Source organism: Cydia strobilella, chromosome 2, assembly GCF_947568885.1.
Source record: "Cydia strobilella chromosome 2, ilCydStro3.1, whole genome shotgun sequence".
Classification (NCBI taxonomy): Eukaryota; Metazoa; Arthropoda; class Insecta; order Lepidoptera; family Tortricidae; genus Cydia; species Cydia strobilella.
In genome coordinates this window covers 21,871,526-21,889,544 of record NC_086042.1, presented here as the reverse complement: position 1 = coordinate 21,889,544, position 18,019 = coordinate 21,871,526, and the positions used below count along the sequence as shown (strand labels likewise).

General features: G+C 36.5%; 2 protein-coding genes across 3 annotated transcripts in view; one reads left to right on the top strand and one right to left on the bottom strand.

Annotated features, from left to right (window-relative positions):
• LOC134753965 (CCR4-NOT transcription complex subunit 6) overlaps positions 1-18,019 on the top strand; it is a 208,035-nt gene that overhangs the window by 78,693 nt on the left and 111,323 nt on the right. Inside the window, exon 5 of one of the 2 annotated variants that reach the window (XM_063690005.1) lies at positions 2,005-2,022. The exons of the other annotated variant lie outside the window; for it this stretch is intronic. Coding sequence (XP_063546075.1) covers positions 2,005-2,022 — 18 coding nt within the window. The remainder of the gene's footprint in view (positions 1-2,004; positions 2,023-18,019) is intronic. 2 annotated transcript variants of the gene reach the window in all.
• Positions 10,383-13,168, bottom strand: LOC134755473 (uncharacterized). The gene is made up of 3 exons (XM_063692027.1): positions 12,656-13,168; positions 12,374-12,462; positions 10,383-10,964 (listed from the first exon to the last, which is right to left on the bottom strand). The coding sequence occupies exons 1-3, from the start codon at positions 12,909-12,911 to the stop codon at positions 10,398-10,400; spliced, it is 912 nt and encodes a 303-aa protein (XP_063548097.1). The 5' UTR covers positions 12,912-13,168; the 3' UTR covers positions 10,383-10,397.

Genomic DNA, 18,019 nt, shown 5'->3' with positions numbered 1-18,019 from the left:
AATTAACTCTTGTTTTTGCAATTAGAAAGAATGACTTGGGTAGATTATGAATCACAATCTACAAGTTTTCATTCAAACTGCCATTCATATTACAGTACATCTTGTGCTTCATTACAACACCTTGTGCTATAATAAGCACATTACGTAACCACGTCGAAAATTTAAAGGGCCTTATGTAACTGTAAAACGTTGTACGATACACGTGCGAATAGGTAATTCGCAACTCGCGTCGAATATATCTTGTATCGTAAATACATAATCAATGCTCTACAAGGTAACTAAAGGGAGATTTCTGTAAGACCTGCCGTGGGAACAAAAATTAATTTGAAATAAGTGACTGAATAGTTGCGTGCAATCGCCATTTGTTTTTTTTACTTCTATGCGACAGTTGAAGCTTCGACCTGCATTAACTAGTATCTTTTCTAATGTATTCAAGAATATACTGAACATATCAGTGGGCGTGTAGGTGAACGGCCAACTTACATTTGTTTATCAGTTATCACGGGCTCAATTCCATATAGTTTCTGACAATCAGTGACATTACAAATTTGCCATATTACCCATTTTTCCATTTGTTTTTTGGGTTCCGTGCCCAAAGGGTAAAAACGGGACCCTATTACTAAGACTCCGCTGTCCGTCTGTCTGTCTGTCACCAGGCCATGATGGGATGAAGTCTCATGAACTGTGATAGCTAGACAGTTGAAATTTTCACAGATGATGTATTTCTGTTGTAGCTATAACAATAAATACTAAAAAGTACGGAACCCTCGGTGCGCGAGTCACTCGCACTTGGCCGGTTTTTTAATGTCTATCTATAATAGGTATTATTATTTTGTGCTTTAGGTTTTTAGATTATGTAGTTTTTATTGTAGAAATTTTACCTTAATGTTACTGAAATCGAATCACTTTAAAAATTAAAATACCTGTTGACTGCCATTTCGTCAGCAGCCGTTAAAATAGTCGAACCAACCTCGTCCCAGCGATCGTCAACTATGTCCAACCACCTGTCGATTTCTACAACTCGTTTTAATAAACGGCGCCTTCGCGGTTCACGAGAAAGTTCCGGTCCGCGGCTAATTTATGTCCAGCAGCAACAGCAACGCGCTGCGACTCCTGATACCCGATAACGCGGCGCGACATTCATCGAATGCCCTATTATTATTACAACAAAACTTACGGCGATTGGCCTGATATTATTTATCTTGTATCTGTTTCTAACTACTACGCCAACGGAAGGCGACTGGAGAATATAATTTTTGTTTAATTTTTTTTAAGGAAAAGCAATAAGCTTGTAGAAAAATGTTTTCATGGTGTTATAATACGGTGTTAAAAATCTTGACGACCTCCAAAAGCTATAAATTAAAATTCCAAAGCGTTATTACGTTAAATTGTCATATATTTTTTTAATGACCTGTGTAATTGATTATGATTATAATCGAAGCGTCCTAATTGTGCCCCGAGTTGCAACGAAAAATCGATAACTAAACTGGTTATTTTTATCTTTACAGGTATGTTTCCACCTATGGCTGCTTGAAATTGTTGATGAAGTCAAGTATGTTTATATTATCCTCGTAAGGCCCAATGTGTGAAGCAGGTAGGCCCAATGTATGAGGTACAGAACATTACGGCCCAAAGAATCTGGAATTTTCTGGATTCAACGGGCATTAGTAATGAGCTTTAAAGGGCCGTCACAATAGATCACTGTTTGGTCGACGTGACACTCAAAGGCCCACAACGCCCCAATAATAATAATAATAAGGCCCAATGTGCATTACACTGTACACTCTGTTTCAGTCTAATTTGAACCTTACACTAACTGAATTAAGTAGCATTTCTTTTGTTTCATTGTTTTCTAAAACAAACGAAAGTCGCCCTAATCTTCTATACAGCAAGGTTCAAATTAAAAATAGGGAAACTTTGTATGGTGGGCCTTACGAGGTTATAATTTAAAAGTTGTTTGTATTGTAACTGCTTGCTAAATAATAGCTTTTCTCCGGTTTCTAGCCTACACGAATGAATCAGGTAAGATTTTAACTGTTTTACCTAAAGATCGTAAACTTGTAACTTAGAGGCCAAACACAGATCAATGTCATGATTAGCATTTATCTTGTTTCGGACTGATAGTGCAAAGAAGTAGGCTTATATGCCTGCACACCTTGGGAACGGCGGATAAGGCGATGCCCTCGTTCGGTCGCCGCAACCTTCCAGCTTGCGCGTTGTTCTAGAGCGAACCCTGCATAGCCTAAGGAATTCACTACACTTATCCACTCGAAATCGCATAAAACCATAAAGCAATAATTTATTCCTATGAGAAAACACCGAATTAGTTCTGGATCCGGTCCGATCGCCGATTTTCCATCAATAACACTCAACGGCCCCAACTACGGCACACCGAAGATACACGAAGCATTAATACAACAATATTGAATAGGTATGTAAGCAGCTGAAGCCGATTCTGTGTCGTTATGTGTGGTGACTTCCTAACTAAGTACCTAATCCAGGGTCTCAAATGACTAATAAATACGTATCATCCACCACGCTCCGTTCGTATTGCAACATTTCATACATTCTCCTACATAACGGCCAAGGATATTTACGTACGGCGGATGACATTGTTTATTGTTTCTGCCTTCACTTGTTTTGTTACTAAAGAATGACATGTCATGAATGAACGACGCAAAAAGCTCCAAACACTTGGGAACCTGTGATGGAGTAATTGGCGATTGTTTCGCTAGAAAAGGATGTCGACAGCTTCGTAAAATCTTCATACAATACCTTCGACGGTTAAAGCACATGTTTATATATCTATCAAGCTGACATATCGTTCAATACAGGAAACCTAATTATTTGATTTTACATTATTATTGATAGCACATGAAAGTGAAAAAGCTTAACACTAATTGGTTGAGTTGCCTTTAGCCAAATCGTGTAAATCTATGCGTAAGTTCAGTCGCTTCCTGAATTTCAACAGCACAATGCGAAACCGAGAAGTCTTGTTGTGCTATTCAGAGGAAAGCATGTCGTTTGCATTCGCAATTGCGATCTTGGCTAATGTTGGCGCGTAATTGTGATTTGTATTATAGTATGCTGTATTAGCCTTTCACCCGCGCTGTTTGCTGCGGTTTCGCTACCTTGATATTTTATGGATGCGGGATGCTGCTCGATTGTACTGTACGTTGAATACTCACTGAACTCGAACAATACGCGGTTTTTCATTTTAACGACCAGTACCTACGGGTACTGAGTGAGTCACTGACAGTGTCAAAACTGATAGCAGGGGAGGCGACGATGCTAAATGTGTAGTCTAACGATGCTAACTCGAGCGTCATAGAGACCAATTAGTAGGAGATACGTTATATATGGCCGACCTTCACCCATACGTCTGACGGATGAAACTTATATTTTATGATAGAAAATATGTTCCTGAACATAAATAAATAGGGTTGCCTAAAGAAATGTGGTCAAGGCTATTTTTAATAAATTTTTGAAAATAATTTTTTTTTCTTCAAATTTCACCGATTTGTCTGACGAACGGAATAAGTTCCAATGGAAAGTATACAACTTCTACAACATGAATAAATTAGGTTGCCTATGTTTTTCCGGTCACTATTATGAGGTTGCAGTGTTAAACAGGTGAGTTAAAATCGATAATTGCACCCATCTGTCTGACGCTTGAATTATATATCAAAATGATGGTAACTTTATTGCGAATACAATGGTATAGGGTTGCCTGCAAAAATCCGGTCACAAATAAGGGTTGCCAGACTTTTAAAGAAAATAAGAAGGAAAGACTTTTAGCGATAACTCAAAAACGGGTTAACTGATCACGATTGTTTTAACTATTTTCGAATGTATTTATTAATCACTATTTTTGTGATTCTTTTTTTATAATTTTTGGATCAATGGTTCAAAAGTTAGAAGATTCACTTTATCAAAAAATGTTTTTCTAAAACCCCTATTTATTTTAAAAGACCTATCCAACTACATCCCACATCATAGGGTTGAAATGAAAAAAAAAAAAAAAAAAAAACATTACATACATTTTGTTTCTTTCGAAGGGATTATTTCCGAAAATATTCACTTTATCTAAAATTGATTATTGAAGACCCCTATTCATTTTAAAAGACCTATCCAATAATATTCGGCACTATAGTTGAAACGAAAACATTTTTTTTTTACATATATTTTGTTCATTTAGAAACGATTATTTTCGAAAATAGTAACTTAGTCACAAATAGCAGTCACAAAGTTGCAAAAAAACCGCCATCTTGAAATACTCTAGCGTGTCAGATTATTATACAGACAGGTTTAGTTTGATGTACCAGTTATGTAATACCTTAATCTGACGATAATGTGGAGCAATAACCTTATTCTGACGATTTGAAAAAAAAAATTTTTTTTTTTTTTTTTTCATTTTTAAAGATAATTTTAAAAACTCCTGTCGTATATATTTATTTAATTTGTAAACTTTTTAGTGCCTAAAAAACTCAGCTGAACCGACCAAGGGGTTCAAGAGATATCAGTTTTAAGATTTATAAAACAATGTTGGTTAACAACGAATTTTTTTAAGCTCGAGTTACTTAAAATTTAGCATCTTGGGCTCCCCTGTTATTAACATTATTTAATTATTTCGTTTCGTAATAAGCGTATTATTAAAATAACGACAACCTATATGGGGAGTGTGAGAGAAAAAAAATGTTGCAACAACTAGAAAAATAAATGACAATTAAATTTTACACCCGTAAGTTATACTAAACCTAGATAAAATCTATAAAAGTCAAAGTAGCGGTTTTTTTTTTGCAACTTTGTAACCCTGCCACTCGCTTACGGATCGCTAAAATCGTCAGATTATTGGAGTGGGCAATATTTAACAAGTAATTAATCCACCATATATCTTAATCTGGCGCTGATTTTTTTTACTATTCTGACGGGCTGTCCTTGATCCCTGCTCGGTGTCAAGGACGCATACTTGGTGGAGGTACTCAACAGGATGCAAGGCATCCCCCATATCTAAATCTGACGCGCTCGAGTGACTCCAAAAATCCCCTCTTGTGCTCCCCGACCAAAAGGGCGAAATACGTAAATACTTATTATTGAATACTAATGATCAATATCTACACAAACTACTCCATATAAGAATTAACTGTCATATTTAGGGACCATCATTCTACGCGAGAGATATAACAAATTAAAATCATGCATCATTATGATTAAATACTAAGTTACAATTACTAAGTACAAACACATTACTCTGAAAACTCGAAAATTGCACGCTAAATGCCTCTTTGAGTGCGATCAGACTTAGGTATTCCTTCTTGATTTTTTTAACACCACGATCACTATAAAACCACGCAGAGAAAAGTCGCCTCATGAAATAATAACATGGACAACAGAATGTGCTTAACGCTCACCCTTGTTTGCTTCAGTCTGCTTTAATATTTTAAAATTCTTTGTCCCCGAACGAAGACCAACTCCACCTTTTTCAACAGCGTGCAAACAGGAAGATAACCACACAGAAACCCATACACTTATTTCCTTGTTACTTGTATATACCTACATTGTTATCAGCGCTATGGTGTGCATGGTTTCTATTTATAGAATCATACTTGTGTAGATGACGGTCACGTTGTCTTCTTTACTACTAAGGTACCTACTCTTACATTAGTTAGTGCATTTTGATGCAAATGCCTCGCGAGCATTTAATTTTACGCGAGTGAAAAACCAGGGATGAGTGACGAGTGAAAATAGCTCGAAGACGTGTTTGCCTGGTTACAACATTAGTTTAGTATGGGGTAGCACATTGTTACTGGGACCCCGGTGCCGTTAAGATAGAATATTCTTACGGCAGTAGATGTCGCTGAAAAACGAGTGAAGATATCTGTCAAATTTAACATTTTCACAAATTTCTTTGATTTTACAGATCAGACAAGAAATCTGGTGTTACAAAAAAATAGGTATAAAGTTATATTATAGTTATATTATATATAATAAACTGAAATATACTCTTTCGTCTCTTGTCGGATTGTGCGTCTAGAGATAGTAGCAATGTAATATTAATTACAATAAAATGAATTACAATTAATGATGCATTATATGGTATGCAATTTAGATACTCATACTCATTTATTCGTAATATTCTTAAAATATTACATGTCGACATCAGAAAATAAATTATTATCATCACATAATTGAGAATAATGAAAACAAATTATATCACTACATAGTATAAAACAAAGTCGCTTCCTGCTGTCTGTCCCTATGTATGCTTAGATCTTTAAAACTACGCCACGGATTATGATACGGTTTTTTAAATAGACAGTGATTCAAGAGGAAGGTTTTTTTGTATGTAGGTTTATATGTATGTAGGTATATTATATGTTTATATGTAGGCACTGCACCCGTGCGAAGCCGGGGCGGGTCGCTAGTAATGATATAAAAATAGTTGTACGGTATTGCATTTTACTTGTTAACTCTTCTTTTTCACGACAGACAAAACACTGTGGCACATGTTAGGCATCCTTTTCAGCCAATTGAACAAAAACCGTTTTATAGAGATAATTTATTCTAATTGGAGTGCACGTTTGGATTAGCGTATTATGAACAATCTAATTGGAGTGCACGTTTCGATTAGCGTATTATGAACATTCTAATTGGAGTGCACGTATGGATTAGCGTATTATGAACAATCTAATTGGAGTGCACGTTTCGATTAGCGTATTATGAACATTCTAATTGGGGTGCACGTTTGGATTAGCGTAAGACAGAAGTCTTATTTTTATTCATAAGCAAAAAACACCGCTTCCTAACAAATAACAAATTTTACTTCGGAAAGGTGTCAATGTTAATACCATAAATTAATTCAGCACCCCCGATTAATACTAAAACGTTACCAAACCCGGCCTAACAGCTTCACTGATGTAGATAATCGAGATAAAAATGAGAGCCCTAAATAAACCTTCAAGAGCGGATATCTCAAAAAACTATACAAGATATCGAAAAACTTGACTTAATAAAACTTGTAACAAATTAAATCTCTTTTCATTTTGTATAAGTGGCCAAGTCGCTCAGACGCATAGTTTCCGAGATACAATCGAAAAACCGAAAAATTGAACCTTCAAACCCCCCTCTCCCCCAGCACCAGGGTTACGGTCGGGGACTTTTGATATGTTCATTTCCTAACTAGTCAAAACAAAGCTATGAAGTCAAAAATTGTGTTCCTAGCATTTCCCTCTATACCTTCTTATTACTTGGCCTATACGTAAAACACCGCTTTTAGCAATTGTATAAACAAATATTTGTTAAGTATTCGTCTTTCCATGATAATGGTGCCCAATACGTATTACTTAGAAACATTTCATCAAGTCTTTTGTGGTTTTCCTTAAAGTTTATATCTTAAACAACTAAAGCGGTTCCATGTCTGTTCTATTTTAGTGCGATATTTTTTTTTTATGCACACATGCATCGTTAATATCATCAGTTTAGTAGAGTGGATCGCTCGTACAAACTAGAATACAATCACTTTTCTATTAGTTTCGCTTTTTACTACGGTTTTCGAGATCTCCTTCCTTCGGTCCGCCCAATAACGTCTCGCGCTAGCACACTATTATTAGCTAGTATTTATTGGTTTACAGTAAGCAGGTAATTGTTGATATTCTTTTCAACGACGTAATATTGCATAGTTATTTAAGACATCCGCCACATTAAAAAACTTCCATCAACTTAATTGTCTTATCGTTTCTTAATTCGAAGTTTCCAGTATTAAAATTGCATACTGCTCTTGTCGCGAATATCGAATCATTTTGCCTTTAACAAATTACAATCTGCGGGAACAAGGATATCATTCGAATACTGGTAAAGGTCACTTGGTTTGAGGAGACCGGTCAGCCTTGAGCGGCGTGGTTTACTTTCGTAGGTACTCGAACTTCGCATGGCCCTTGTGGCCTCATTTCTCAATGTTTGCTTTGTTAATAACCTGCCGTGTGCCGCCATAAACGCGCCGTGGTGACAAATTTATTAAACTACCTTATTCCTGCCAAAAGTGCCACACTGCCGTAGTTTTTAGTTTAATAGAAAAACAAAATTTTCGCGTTACGATTTAAAGGACCAATTTGGTTAAGACAGCTTTTTGGATTATTATTGATACGGCGTAAGCATCGAGAACCGTCGACGTCAGAGGTGTTTCCAGTAGCATACCTTATTACATTGTAATAAGGCTAAGACGTATTCGTACCTTTCGAAGCTGTGTACAATTACTATGGACGTTGTCTAGCGTCGCGTAGCATCGTTGGACGTCCATAATTTTTATCTGGGGTCGCCGTCATCGAAAGCGATGAGGAGGACTATATATACAATTACTATAAGGTCCTCACACACGGCCGGGAATTGAACCCGGTCAAATATGTTAATAATTCAAAATTCTTTTCGTAACTTATAATATGAATCCAGTTTTTATTTATTTTATAATCAGCCTTTTAACTCCTAAGAACAAATATCAAATCTCGTATACTTTCAAATTTTCCCTCACTGCGTCATTTGGATGAAATACCCTTTAAATAAATAAACTTTACCCTGAAATAAACTTTATAAACATACATTGTAATCAAGCTTAACGAACCTTATGTTGCAGCACCTGCACCTCATTAGAACGTAATAAGTACAGTATCATCGTTACGAAATCGTGACAGAATGTAGTTTAGCGGCTACCATAGCTAAACATCTAGCCTTCTGTGCGTTGAAATGCCATATTGAATTGAATTAGTTTTATCGGACATAAATCATAAAATATTTGATTCGTTTTGCTTTTAAGATTATTTTCTCATGCTAACGTTTTAATCAATCAATCAATTAATTTATTTCTGGTCAAAATAGGTCCATATATGTAGTTTTGATAACTTAACCATATATATTTACATCCATTTAAAGTTTTTAGTAGTTTTAAAATAAAGTTTTAAAATTATTTAATGTTGATAATGCAGATATCATTTCAATATGTATCAAAAATATAATATACCAAACACACCCAACTTGTCTGTAGAAAAAGGCGCGAGATTCACATAATGACGAATGCCTAGCGAAATTGAATATATGGAAATGTTACAGAGACTAAAACCAGCAAGTCCTTAATTTTCACCATTGCGCACTGCGATTGTATTAGTAGTTTATGTGACTGCTACATAATGAAAGGCATTAAAATACGAGTGTGGGTTTATGAAAGGAATGAAATCAGTAATTCAAGATATCTGCAAGTGTTTTGTATGTTATGCTGATAATGAAATATTAATCCGGGAATATTGGGGATTGTAATATAATTTTAATTAAATTAAATCAATGTCGTAGTAAACAAATTTGAGGATTTAATTCAATACACCACGCCAAAGAACGCGTCGAATTTACTTACCTTTGTTACATTAGGCATTGAGGCTAAAAAAAAATTGAGTTAATATTTGGATAGACTTTTAGCCTTTAAATTTGTAGTCTTTTTAATAAGGTTATTAGCCCCAAGAGTAGGCTCTAAAATAGAACTAAGCTTTTAGGCGTCAAGAGATGAGCCGAGCCCTAAAAAAGCGCTAAAACTAAAAGGCTCGAGCCTTTTGGAACACTACCAGCTGGTGTGGTGAAATTTTGTTTTTCATCACACTTGCTCGAAAAAGATCTTATTTCATGCAGGTGTACTGAAGGGAGAAGGCCTATATTGTTCCCGCGGGAGTTATAGATTTATTTTTTAATTAAGTCGTGTCACTAATATTGTCTTCGGTTACCGCGATAGTTACTCATGAAATAAAACTATGAAAACGGATTATATCGCGTATATTGATTGCCTATGGACGAAAACGAGGAATGCATTGCTTTTTACCGTATTTATAACAATATTATTTACTTAGTACGTTTCCGGCACTTCAGTCCCGAAAAAAATGTTATCGCAAGGCAGTCTCCACTTTATGACTTTGTTCTACCACGCTTAGGTATTTATACAGTCGCCATCAGATATATCGGAGCGGCCTAGGTGAACACGACTATTGTCAAGGCGTTAAGTGCGTGTTCAGATATTTTTGAGCACCTCGGCCGCTCCAATATATCTAATGGCGACTGTACTCTGCCTATTCCGATCACTGTTAATTTGACTTCCATATTTGTTATATAAAGCTATATGATATGCTATGATGATAATAAAACAAGGAATTGAGTAATTAATATTACAAATACTGACTCATTTATTTAAGATGCATTATTATTATAATATCACTGGCACAATTATCACCATCCGCCACACTCAACTTATCCTTATTTAATATTGTCTTCGGTTACCGCGATAGTTACTCATGAAATAAAACTATGAAAACGGATTATATCGCGTATATTGAATTTATAATACATCCCGACGTTTATCCTTATTTGTTCTAATCCTCGTGATACTCGTGATGCATTTTGAGTGTAATTACTTGCCCGTTGCCTATGTCAATTGTCCTGTTTTCTATATCGCCCTCTTCCGATTCGGCATCTTTGTGTGGAGATTGATAACGGCTAAAATTGTCTTCGAAAGCCGTATTGTCGTAAACATTTTGATCAGCCTTAAAGATAATATCACATATTGCTTGTTGTACAGAATTTTTAGTGCTCTCGCTGTATTTTTTCATCTTGTAAGCTATGAAGTTAGTGAATGACTTAATTTCTTCAAGAGTATCATCTCGTTGCCGATTCGGTATGGGTAACAAGGGTGGCACAGTCGTCGGTGGTGATGCAGCCACTTGCACTGGTGATGACACTGAGGTCGCAACGTCTACTGTGCTGGCGGTCACTTGATTCAGATTAGCTTTTGCGAAAACGTTTGGATGAACTGTACCTATCTTGGAAGTTGTCGATTTTTTACTTTTCTTTTTGCTTTCGGTTTTCTTTTCATTGTAATGTTCTATTAATGATTTTTTAATAGCTGTAGGTCCATCGTCACAGCCGTCGTCTAACATTCCCTGGGCAAAAAGTTTACGTAAGCATTCATAACAATAAAATGGAGCTAAAGGTCTACAGAGGGTTGAAAACATAAATGTGTCGAAGTTTAGTAAAATGTCCCACTTTGTCGATTCTAATTTCCGAGTTACGGGCAGTTAGTAAAAAACCGGCAAAGCATACCGAAAATAGGTTTCCGACAGATCGACAATCGATATATAGGTACAAAGCTGTTAACAAATTAACGGAACGGGATGATAAATCAAATACTTATTGTCAATGTCATGCTATGTGTTAAACATCTTGTCAGTTAAATGCACATTATGATTATTTTTAGATAGAATTATAGTTTATTTTTTTGTTCGATAAAAAAAATTATATGAAAAGTTTTCTTATTTTCTATTTTAAGTTAATTATTTTTATGTAAAGTACCATCTCTTAAAATATCGGTAACTAATTAGTTAGCACCGTATACAGGATGGCCAACTTGGAGGTATACAATTTTGTTTTGGCGGTAGGTACATATGACAGTTGTTGCATGAAAATTACTTTGTGTAGATACGGCAAATTTGTTATGGAGCGTTTTACGAAGAAACAACGTGTTTTAATTATTAAAACGTTTCTCAAACCAATCATGTATTGCGGAAACTCTAAGAAAATTGCGGAAAATTCGAGAAACGGTAATATTGATTGGCCCTCAAGATCGCCTGATTTAACAAAATATTCGAGACACAGTCACTGAGATAACACAGGAAATGTGTGAAAACGTGATGAAAAACGCGATAAAAAGGGTTCACATCTGTCATGCTGCTAGAGGTGGACATTTGTCTGAGATTATTTTCCATGTTTAACTGCCGGCCCTAAATACTATAATTATTTAACAACGAGTACTTAATATTTTTATACATATTTTATAGAATAAAATTACTGAACTAAAGTATACACTTTACTGTTACTTACCTGTTATTTGGCTACCCTGTATATACAAAATGGATAAAATTAAAGCGAAGGGATTATGATTTATGAACCTAAAACTATTTATTTCGATCATTGCAGCAGCCATAGACGATTAGTTTAACTAACCATAATTTTCTCCGTTGCAGCTTTTTCACTCGTGCAACTTTAAAGATAAAAAAATAACTATTACACATATACACGTATAGGACTCCATTTTCTTCACTTATAGATAGATTGTTACGTAGTTTAAGGAACTACTAATAACTCAATAACCACAAAGTGGGACTTTCGCTCAAAAAATGACACAAATAAATGTAACGTGCTAAACTGTTATATATGGTCGCGCAATCGACATGACAGTATGATAATGACAATGACAGTGTCTTTGTAAATCGCGCGATGTTAAAAGTGATATCACAATGTCCGTATAGCAGCTACTTTAGATGTCATAGCTACTAGTACTAGGGTATCTCACCGTTGTTTGGCGTTTTCTTTCCGATTCTTTGTCGATCAAAAACGCCATTTCTTCGAAGGCGAACCAGGTACTCGTGTACGTCGCATCGTCTGCAACTAAACATAATATCAATGAACACGTGTGAAGTTAAAGATAAGTAAACATAAAACAAATATTTATCATGTATTATAGGAACGCATTCGTTTCAATACTATTGTACCTAATAAAGGATTTATTCATGAAGCAACCAAGTATTTATATATTAGTTACTTTTATAATTCGATAATTATCATCATTCTTTACCTGGTGAAGCCCTGATGCTGTGCATAATTTTGGATTTCTCTCTTCTAAACGACGATGACAAAATTACCATTTTATGCTTGCACACATCTGGTGGCATATTTAACGCCGCGCCAATTCCTTCCCACGCCTCGGGCTTCATGGCCTTTTTGAAAAAGAACGGATCTTTAGGGTCCCATAGCATAGGACGTTTCCTGTATTCGTGGATCAATTTAATGCAAAGTTCTTCTGTCCAGTCATCGTTGGGTGCTGTAACCATAATTATACTGTTTATTATCACAAGTTCCTAAACACGCGTCAATACTAGTTCGCAGGAGCGATACACTGATTAAAAAGTGGCGGCTCGCTCAAGCCGTCGGTTGCTGTAACCACTTGCCTATATTTCCATCTCGTTCACGCATAGCATCTTAGAGCGAGCGTAAAAGGGTCAGAAAGTGACGCGTGCGGTTTGTCCTCTATGATTGGCGCTCGGTCAACGCTCCGTTGCTGTAGCGTCAGCCGTATGCGTGTGACGAACGTCTTATCTACTGTGCTGTGTGGGTAGATGGCGCGCTTTTAGCGCCGCATTATGGTTTGATCGTGTTTGCGTTTGCGCGCGGCGCGGGCATTATCGTATCGTAATGATCCAAGAAGTTTTTATCATCTACAAACAAACCGGATGATAATAAAATTAATGAATACCTTAAGTTTTTATTTTAATTATCTCTTTTTGATAGCAAAACAATGATGTTAAAAAAAATGGAATGCGTGAAGTGAATTAATTATAAACGGAAATTGATGTCATATAGTATAAAAAAAAATCGGCTTGCCCTCCGGTGGCCGAGGCCGGAATCGAACCAGTATCTTCAGCTTACGCGGCTAACGTCCTGACCACTAGACTACCCGGTCCGATCCGGTTTCTTTAGATATTATAAAGAGAAGGGACATTTTTAAAAATTCACCGAAAAAGTATGGTGGTAAATTATATAAAATGATGTGAGTACTTATAAGAACAGTTTCAGCAAATGTTGTAGATTGTTTAAGTATCAAAATTACGTTGAAATTAAGTCGATTCTCAGAAAAATTGAATGTATGTATGTAAACACTTTATTGCACATAAGACAGGTTAAGATATACAATTAAACAGAAAGTTTACAATGTAATTAAATTGTCACTTGTTTTGAAGTAATTTCTGGAGAAAGTCGATTTCGTCTTAATAAAAATTTTGTCTGTAAAAGGTGGAGTGCACGATATGTGTAATACAAAATTACCATTTTTAGCCGTCCAAACTTTACGAAATGTACAAAGAAGACCGACAAAATCAGTGTTTTACGCGCGTTTACCTAAACGTCCATCAGAAAAAAAAACATGACTAATTTAGTGTCTGTTTTCAAAAAAATTGATCTGTAAAACGGCAAGATGAGAAGACGTGCTAATAGAAACCAGTACTTGTTATTTCTGTTACGTAACAAAAGGTGTACAATTTCAGCGACTAAATCTATCAATTTTACATTTTTGCGACTAAAATCGATAACGGGCTCATGCTAGCGAGAACTGTCTGGATATGTAGGTAGCTTATAAGAAAACCAAACAACCAGTGAATATAATGACAAAGATAGAGTTAAACCAAGATAAGGCTGCAACAATTTGGATAGCACACGCAGTGCAAGTGTTATTTACTATACGTTATACGGTTATACGTCATAAATTCATAGAAGTTTGACGTTTAAAATAACGCACTGCATCGGCTATCAAAATCGTTGCAGACTTTTTTTGGTCTAACTCTAACGAGCTAATAATAATAAACATGATCTGTTCAAAAGATACAATACGTCGTGTAATGACATGGAGACGTCGGTTAAGGCCGATTAAATTGATGGAATGGGTAGGTACCTGCGTAGCTTGCGCATTATTAAGTGGACTGTTACCTTAAACTGTTAAGTTCCTATTTTAGTTATGTTATTAGGGCGGGTTGATAAGTTTCCGAAATGAAGACGAAAAAAACCGGCCAAGTACGAGTCGGACTCGCGCACGAAGGGTTCCGTACCATAACGCAAAAAACGGCAAACAATTCATCACATCACGGTTCATGAGATACAGCCTGGTGACAGACGGACAGACAGACAGACAGCGGAGTCTTAGTAATAGGGTCCCGTTTTTAACCTTTGGGTACGGAGCCCTAAAAAGAGTAACTCACTCGTGAGTTAAGTATACCTTTTTTTCACAATCCACAACTCCCGCGGGATTAATATAGTCTTTTCTTTGTCTTTCAGTATACTTGCATAACATAAGATATTTATCGAGCAAGTGTGATAAAACGCCGTAGAGTAATAAACAAGATCTGTTCAATAAAAGTCGGCGGATTTCTTTAAAATGTGTATGTAATTAATAGGTATAATGTAAACGCTGGCCTATTCTATACCAGTTTCTAGTTTCTCTAACCTTGTTTAGTTGTAAAGTGCGGGCGGAACAACACGTCTCAATATGGTCATTTAGGATAATGCACTTGTTTACTTAAGGTAGTGTTGTTCTCGTATACCTAACTAACTGTAGTCTGTATGTAATTATTTGGGTGCGCGGCCCAATAGACTTATTCTCTCTGATCTGTAGTAATCGGGAAGGTCTTATGCTAGTTCTCCTAAGCATTCAACTCATCTATTCTCTGTAAACTATTGAAAATAGGACCATCGGTTACGCTGACTCGCCGCGAAACGCAAAACAATCTGTGTCGTGCCGTGTGCTACTCCGGTGCATCTCGTGTGTGCGTGTTTTGTTGATTTTAACCACGGCCCTGTGGAAAACTTCGCTACTCGAACTACTATTGCGGCTTCCTCGCAGTGTCATGGTGACACACACCGACAATACGTTGGCCATTGCTACATTGATGCTCACGTGTTATTAAAACCAAGGATGTTTTACTGTCGTTGGACTTTCTTATGTCTTATAAATATGTGTTCAACTGCTGGGCAATGTCATGTTCTCGCGGTCTAAACTAAAATTTCGTAGGCGTGGGTCGGTTACCGCGACATTTTATTCGATCTTCCACCAGTTCTTTCCAACTAAGTACCTTATCTTTGTCATCACCTCATCTTACTAATTGCTTACATTTAGACAGCCATGTATCCTCAGGCCATTTACGCTTCACAGGCACATGGTTAATTATTTTCGTCTTTTACCTTGCCTTATACAAGATCGGCTCTTTCGATCCTGCTACACCATTTGCTTTGTCATTTACGGTACTGTACTTTAAGTTTGATTAAAGTATACAAAATCATGTACAATGTCAGCAAATATATCGTTTTGTGTCGCCGCCGGGTACGCGTACGCGGTCACGTTCTAAATAGCCCAGTTTGTATTATATTTCACGTCGTTTGTCGCGACTCGTGACAACGCTCCCTTTGGTATCATCGCTCATGTTGTGCAACTGGCTCGGTCTGTCTGTTCCACTCTATGCTCTTTGTAAATGCATCTAGCACACAATTATTTATGAAATCATATGTATACGAATTTACTTCTAAAATAATTGACTGCAAACCTGTGTTAACGGCACTGATTGCTAATAAGTACTTAAAGTGTGCTAAACCCACTCTTCACTAACACACTCAAAGGGTCCCGGGCTCTTGGATTTAATTAATGCATTCACTGCTAGCATTACACTTGTACAACCAGCCGCAAAATTGCATGAATTCATTCATAATGTATCTGTTACGGGCAACTTGATTAATCGGGCAGTATTTAATAAATATTGACCGGTCATTATGAATAATGCCAACGAGCGTCGGGCAAAGTGATAAATTCATTACTTTGACCGGTCCATATTAATAATGCCCGACGGCCCGTGCTCAAAACTTGATTTATCAAATGGTGATAAATTAAGTTTTGAGATAACTTGAATTAATCACTTGGACCGGGCAATATGAATACTTCCCTACTTCTACTCGGGCAATGTGATAAATTCAGTCGCGCCGTGGTGAAAGCAGTTTATTTCTGTGGGGAGGCTGCAATTCTAACCTAACCTAAACAGGGCGTATCTCACTCCGCGATTTCGTCGCGTCGCTACAAGTATACCTGCGGCCGCCTTAATTTTGAGGTTTTGCCATAGTAATTGCCGCACACCGCTATGGAACGGACGCCTGCACGCGCTTGCGCCGCCACAGTTATTTTCGACAAAAATTGATAAATAATAAAGTAATTAAAAATTACGAAAATAAGGTTCAGTATTAGGGAATGTGAGAATAAGTCTTCGTTTTTAGGGTTTCGTACCCAAAGGGTAACAACGGGACCCTATTACTAAGACTCCGCTGTCCGTCTGTCCGTCTGTCACCAGGCTGTATCTCATGAACCGTGATAGCTAGACAGTTGAAATTTTCACATCTGATGTATTTCTGTTGCCGCCATAATAACAAATACTAAAAAGTACGGAACCTTCGGTGCGCGAGATCGACTCGCACTTGGTCGGTTTTTTTAATAAAACACACAAAATACAGTAAAAGTTAAAATATGACCTTGGACGTGATACAGTATTCAATCAAAATATTTCTTAAATAGGGGAAGTAAATTTGGTATATTTTCGTTATTAAAGTACACGAATGACAAAAATTATAGTCACAGGCGTCACAGCAAAAAAAAAACAGGATTTTGTAATCATTAGAAGATCAATTCATAACATGTAAGTCATTAATAACTAACCGAAAATAACCGTGACCGGTTATTCGAGTTTCCAATATTCGGTTAAGAAATTTTGTCAAAATAATCGGTTGTAACAGGGACAAATGGGCAGCACTGGAGGAGGCCTTTACCCACTAGGGATTCATGTAATTAAACACTAATTTTAAGTTTAAGTTTTATTTTTCAAATTTATATGTAACCGTTTCTACATCGAATAAAGGGCTTTTTTATTTTATTTTTTTATAACCGAATTGCATTCCCTAATCCTGACGTCAGAATGGCGTGGATGTTTTTGTTAAATATCTCGTTTTATAGAGAGAAGTACACTGGTTTTTATTAAAGGTACACTGAAGGTACAATATGTTTATAAATATTTCGTTGAAATCGCCGAGGTCCACCCGCCATCCTGACGCTCACTAATATTTACTCGCCTAGATACACATGTATAAATTAGGTACACACGAATAAAACTACCATCGAATATGCGGGACAATGGTACTTAGACTAGCGACGTGAGAATATTGTGGGGTTGGGAGTTTATAATTTATTTGCACTTATCAACAAGACGTCATAATTTGCTCGAGTCGCCTGTTCACAGACATTACATAAACACTTTCAGAACGGCATCAGGGTTTCCTAATCCTAATACCGCTCTTATCGTTCGAGCCTTTGGTTGCATCTGTTAAGCCGCGTGGTGAAAGTATATTGCACTAAAGCCGA

What these genes read in the sequence shown, in the direction of transcription:
- LOC134755473 (XM_063692027.1), bottom strand. Translation starts at nt 12,911, where the DNA reads ATGGTTACAGCACCCAACGATGACTGGACAGAAGAACTTTGCATTAAA. An exon ending in CAGCATCAGGGCTTCACCAG is followed by an intron (nt 12,463 to 12,655) that starts GTAAAGAATGAT and finishes GTTTAGTTGCAG; the next exon opens with ACGATGCGACGTACACGAGT. An exon ending in AAAGAAAACGCCAAACAACG is followed by an intron (nt 10,965 to 12,373) that starts GTGAGATACCCT and finishes CTTTTTGCCCAG; the next exon opens with GGAATGTTAGACGACGGCTG.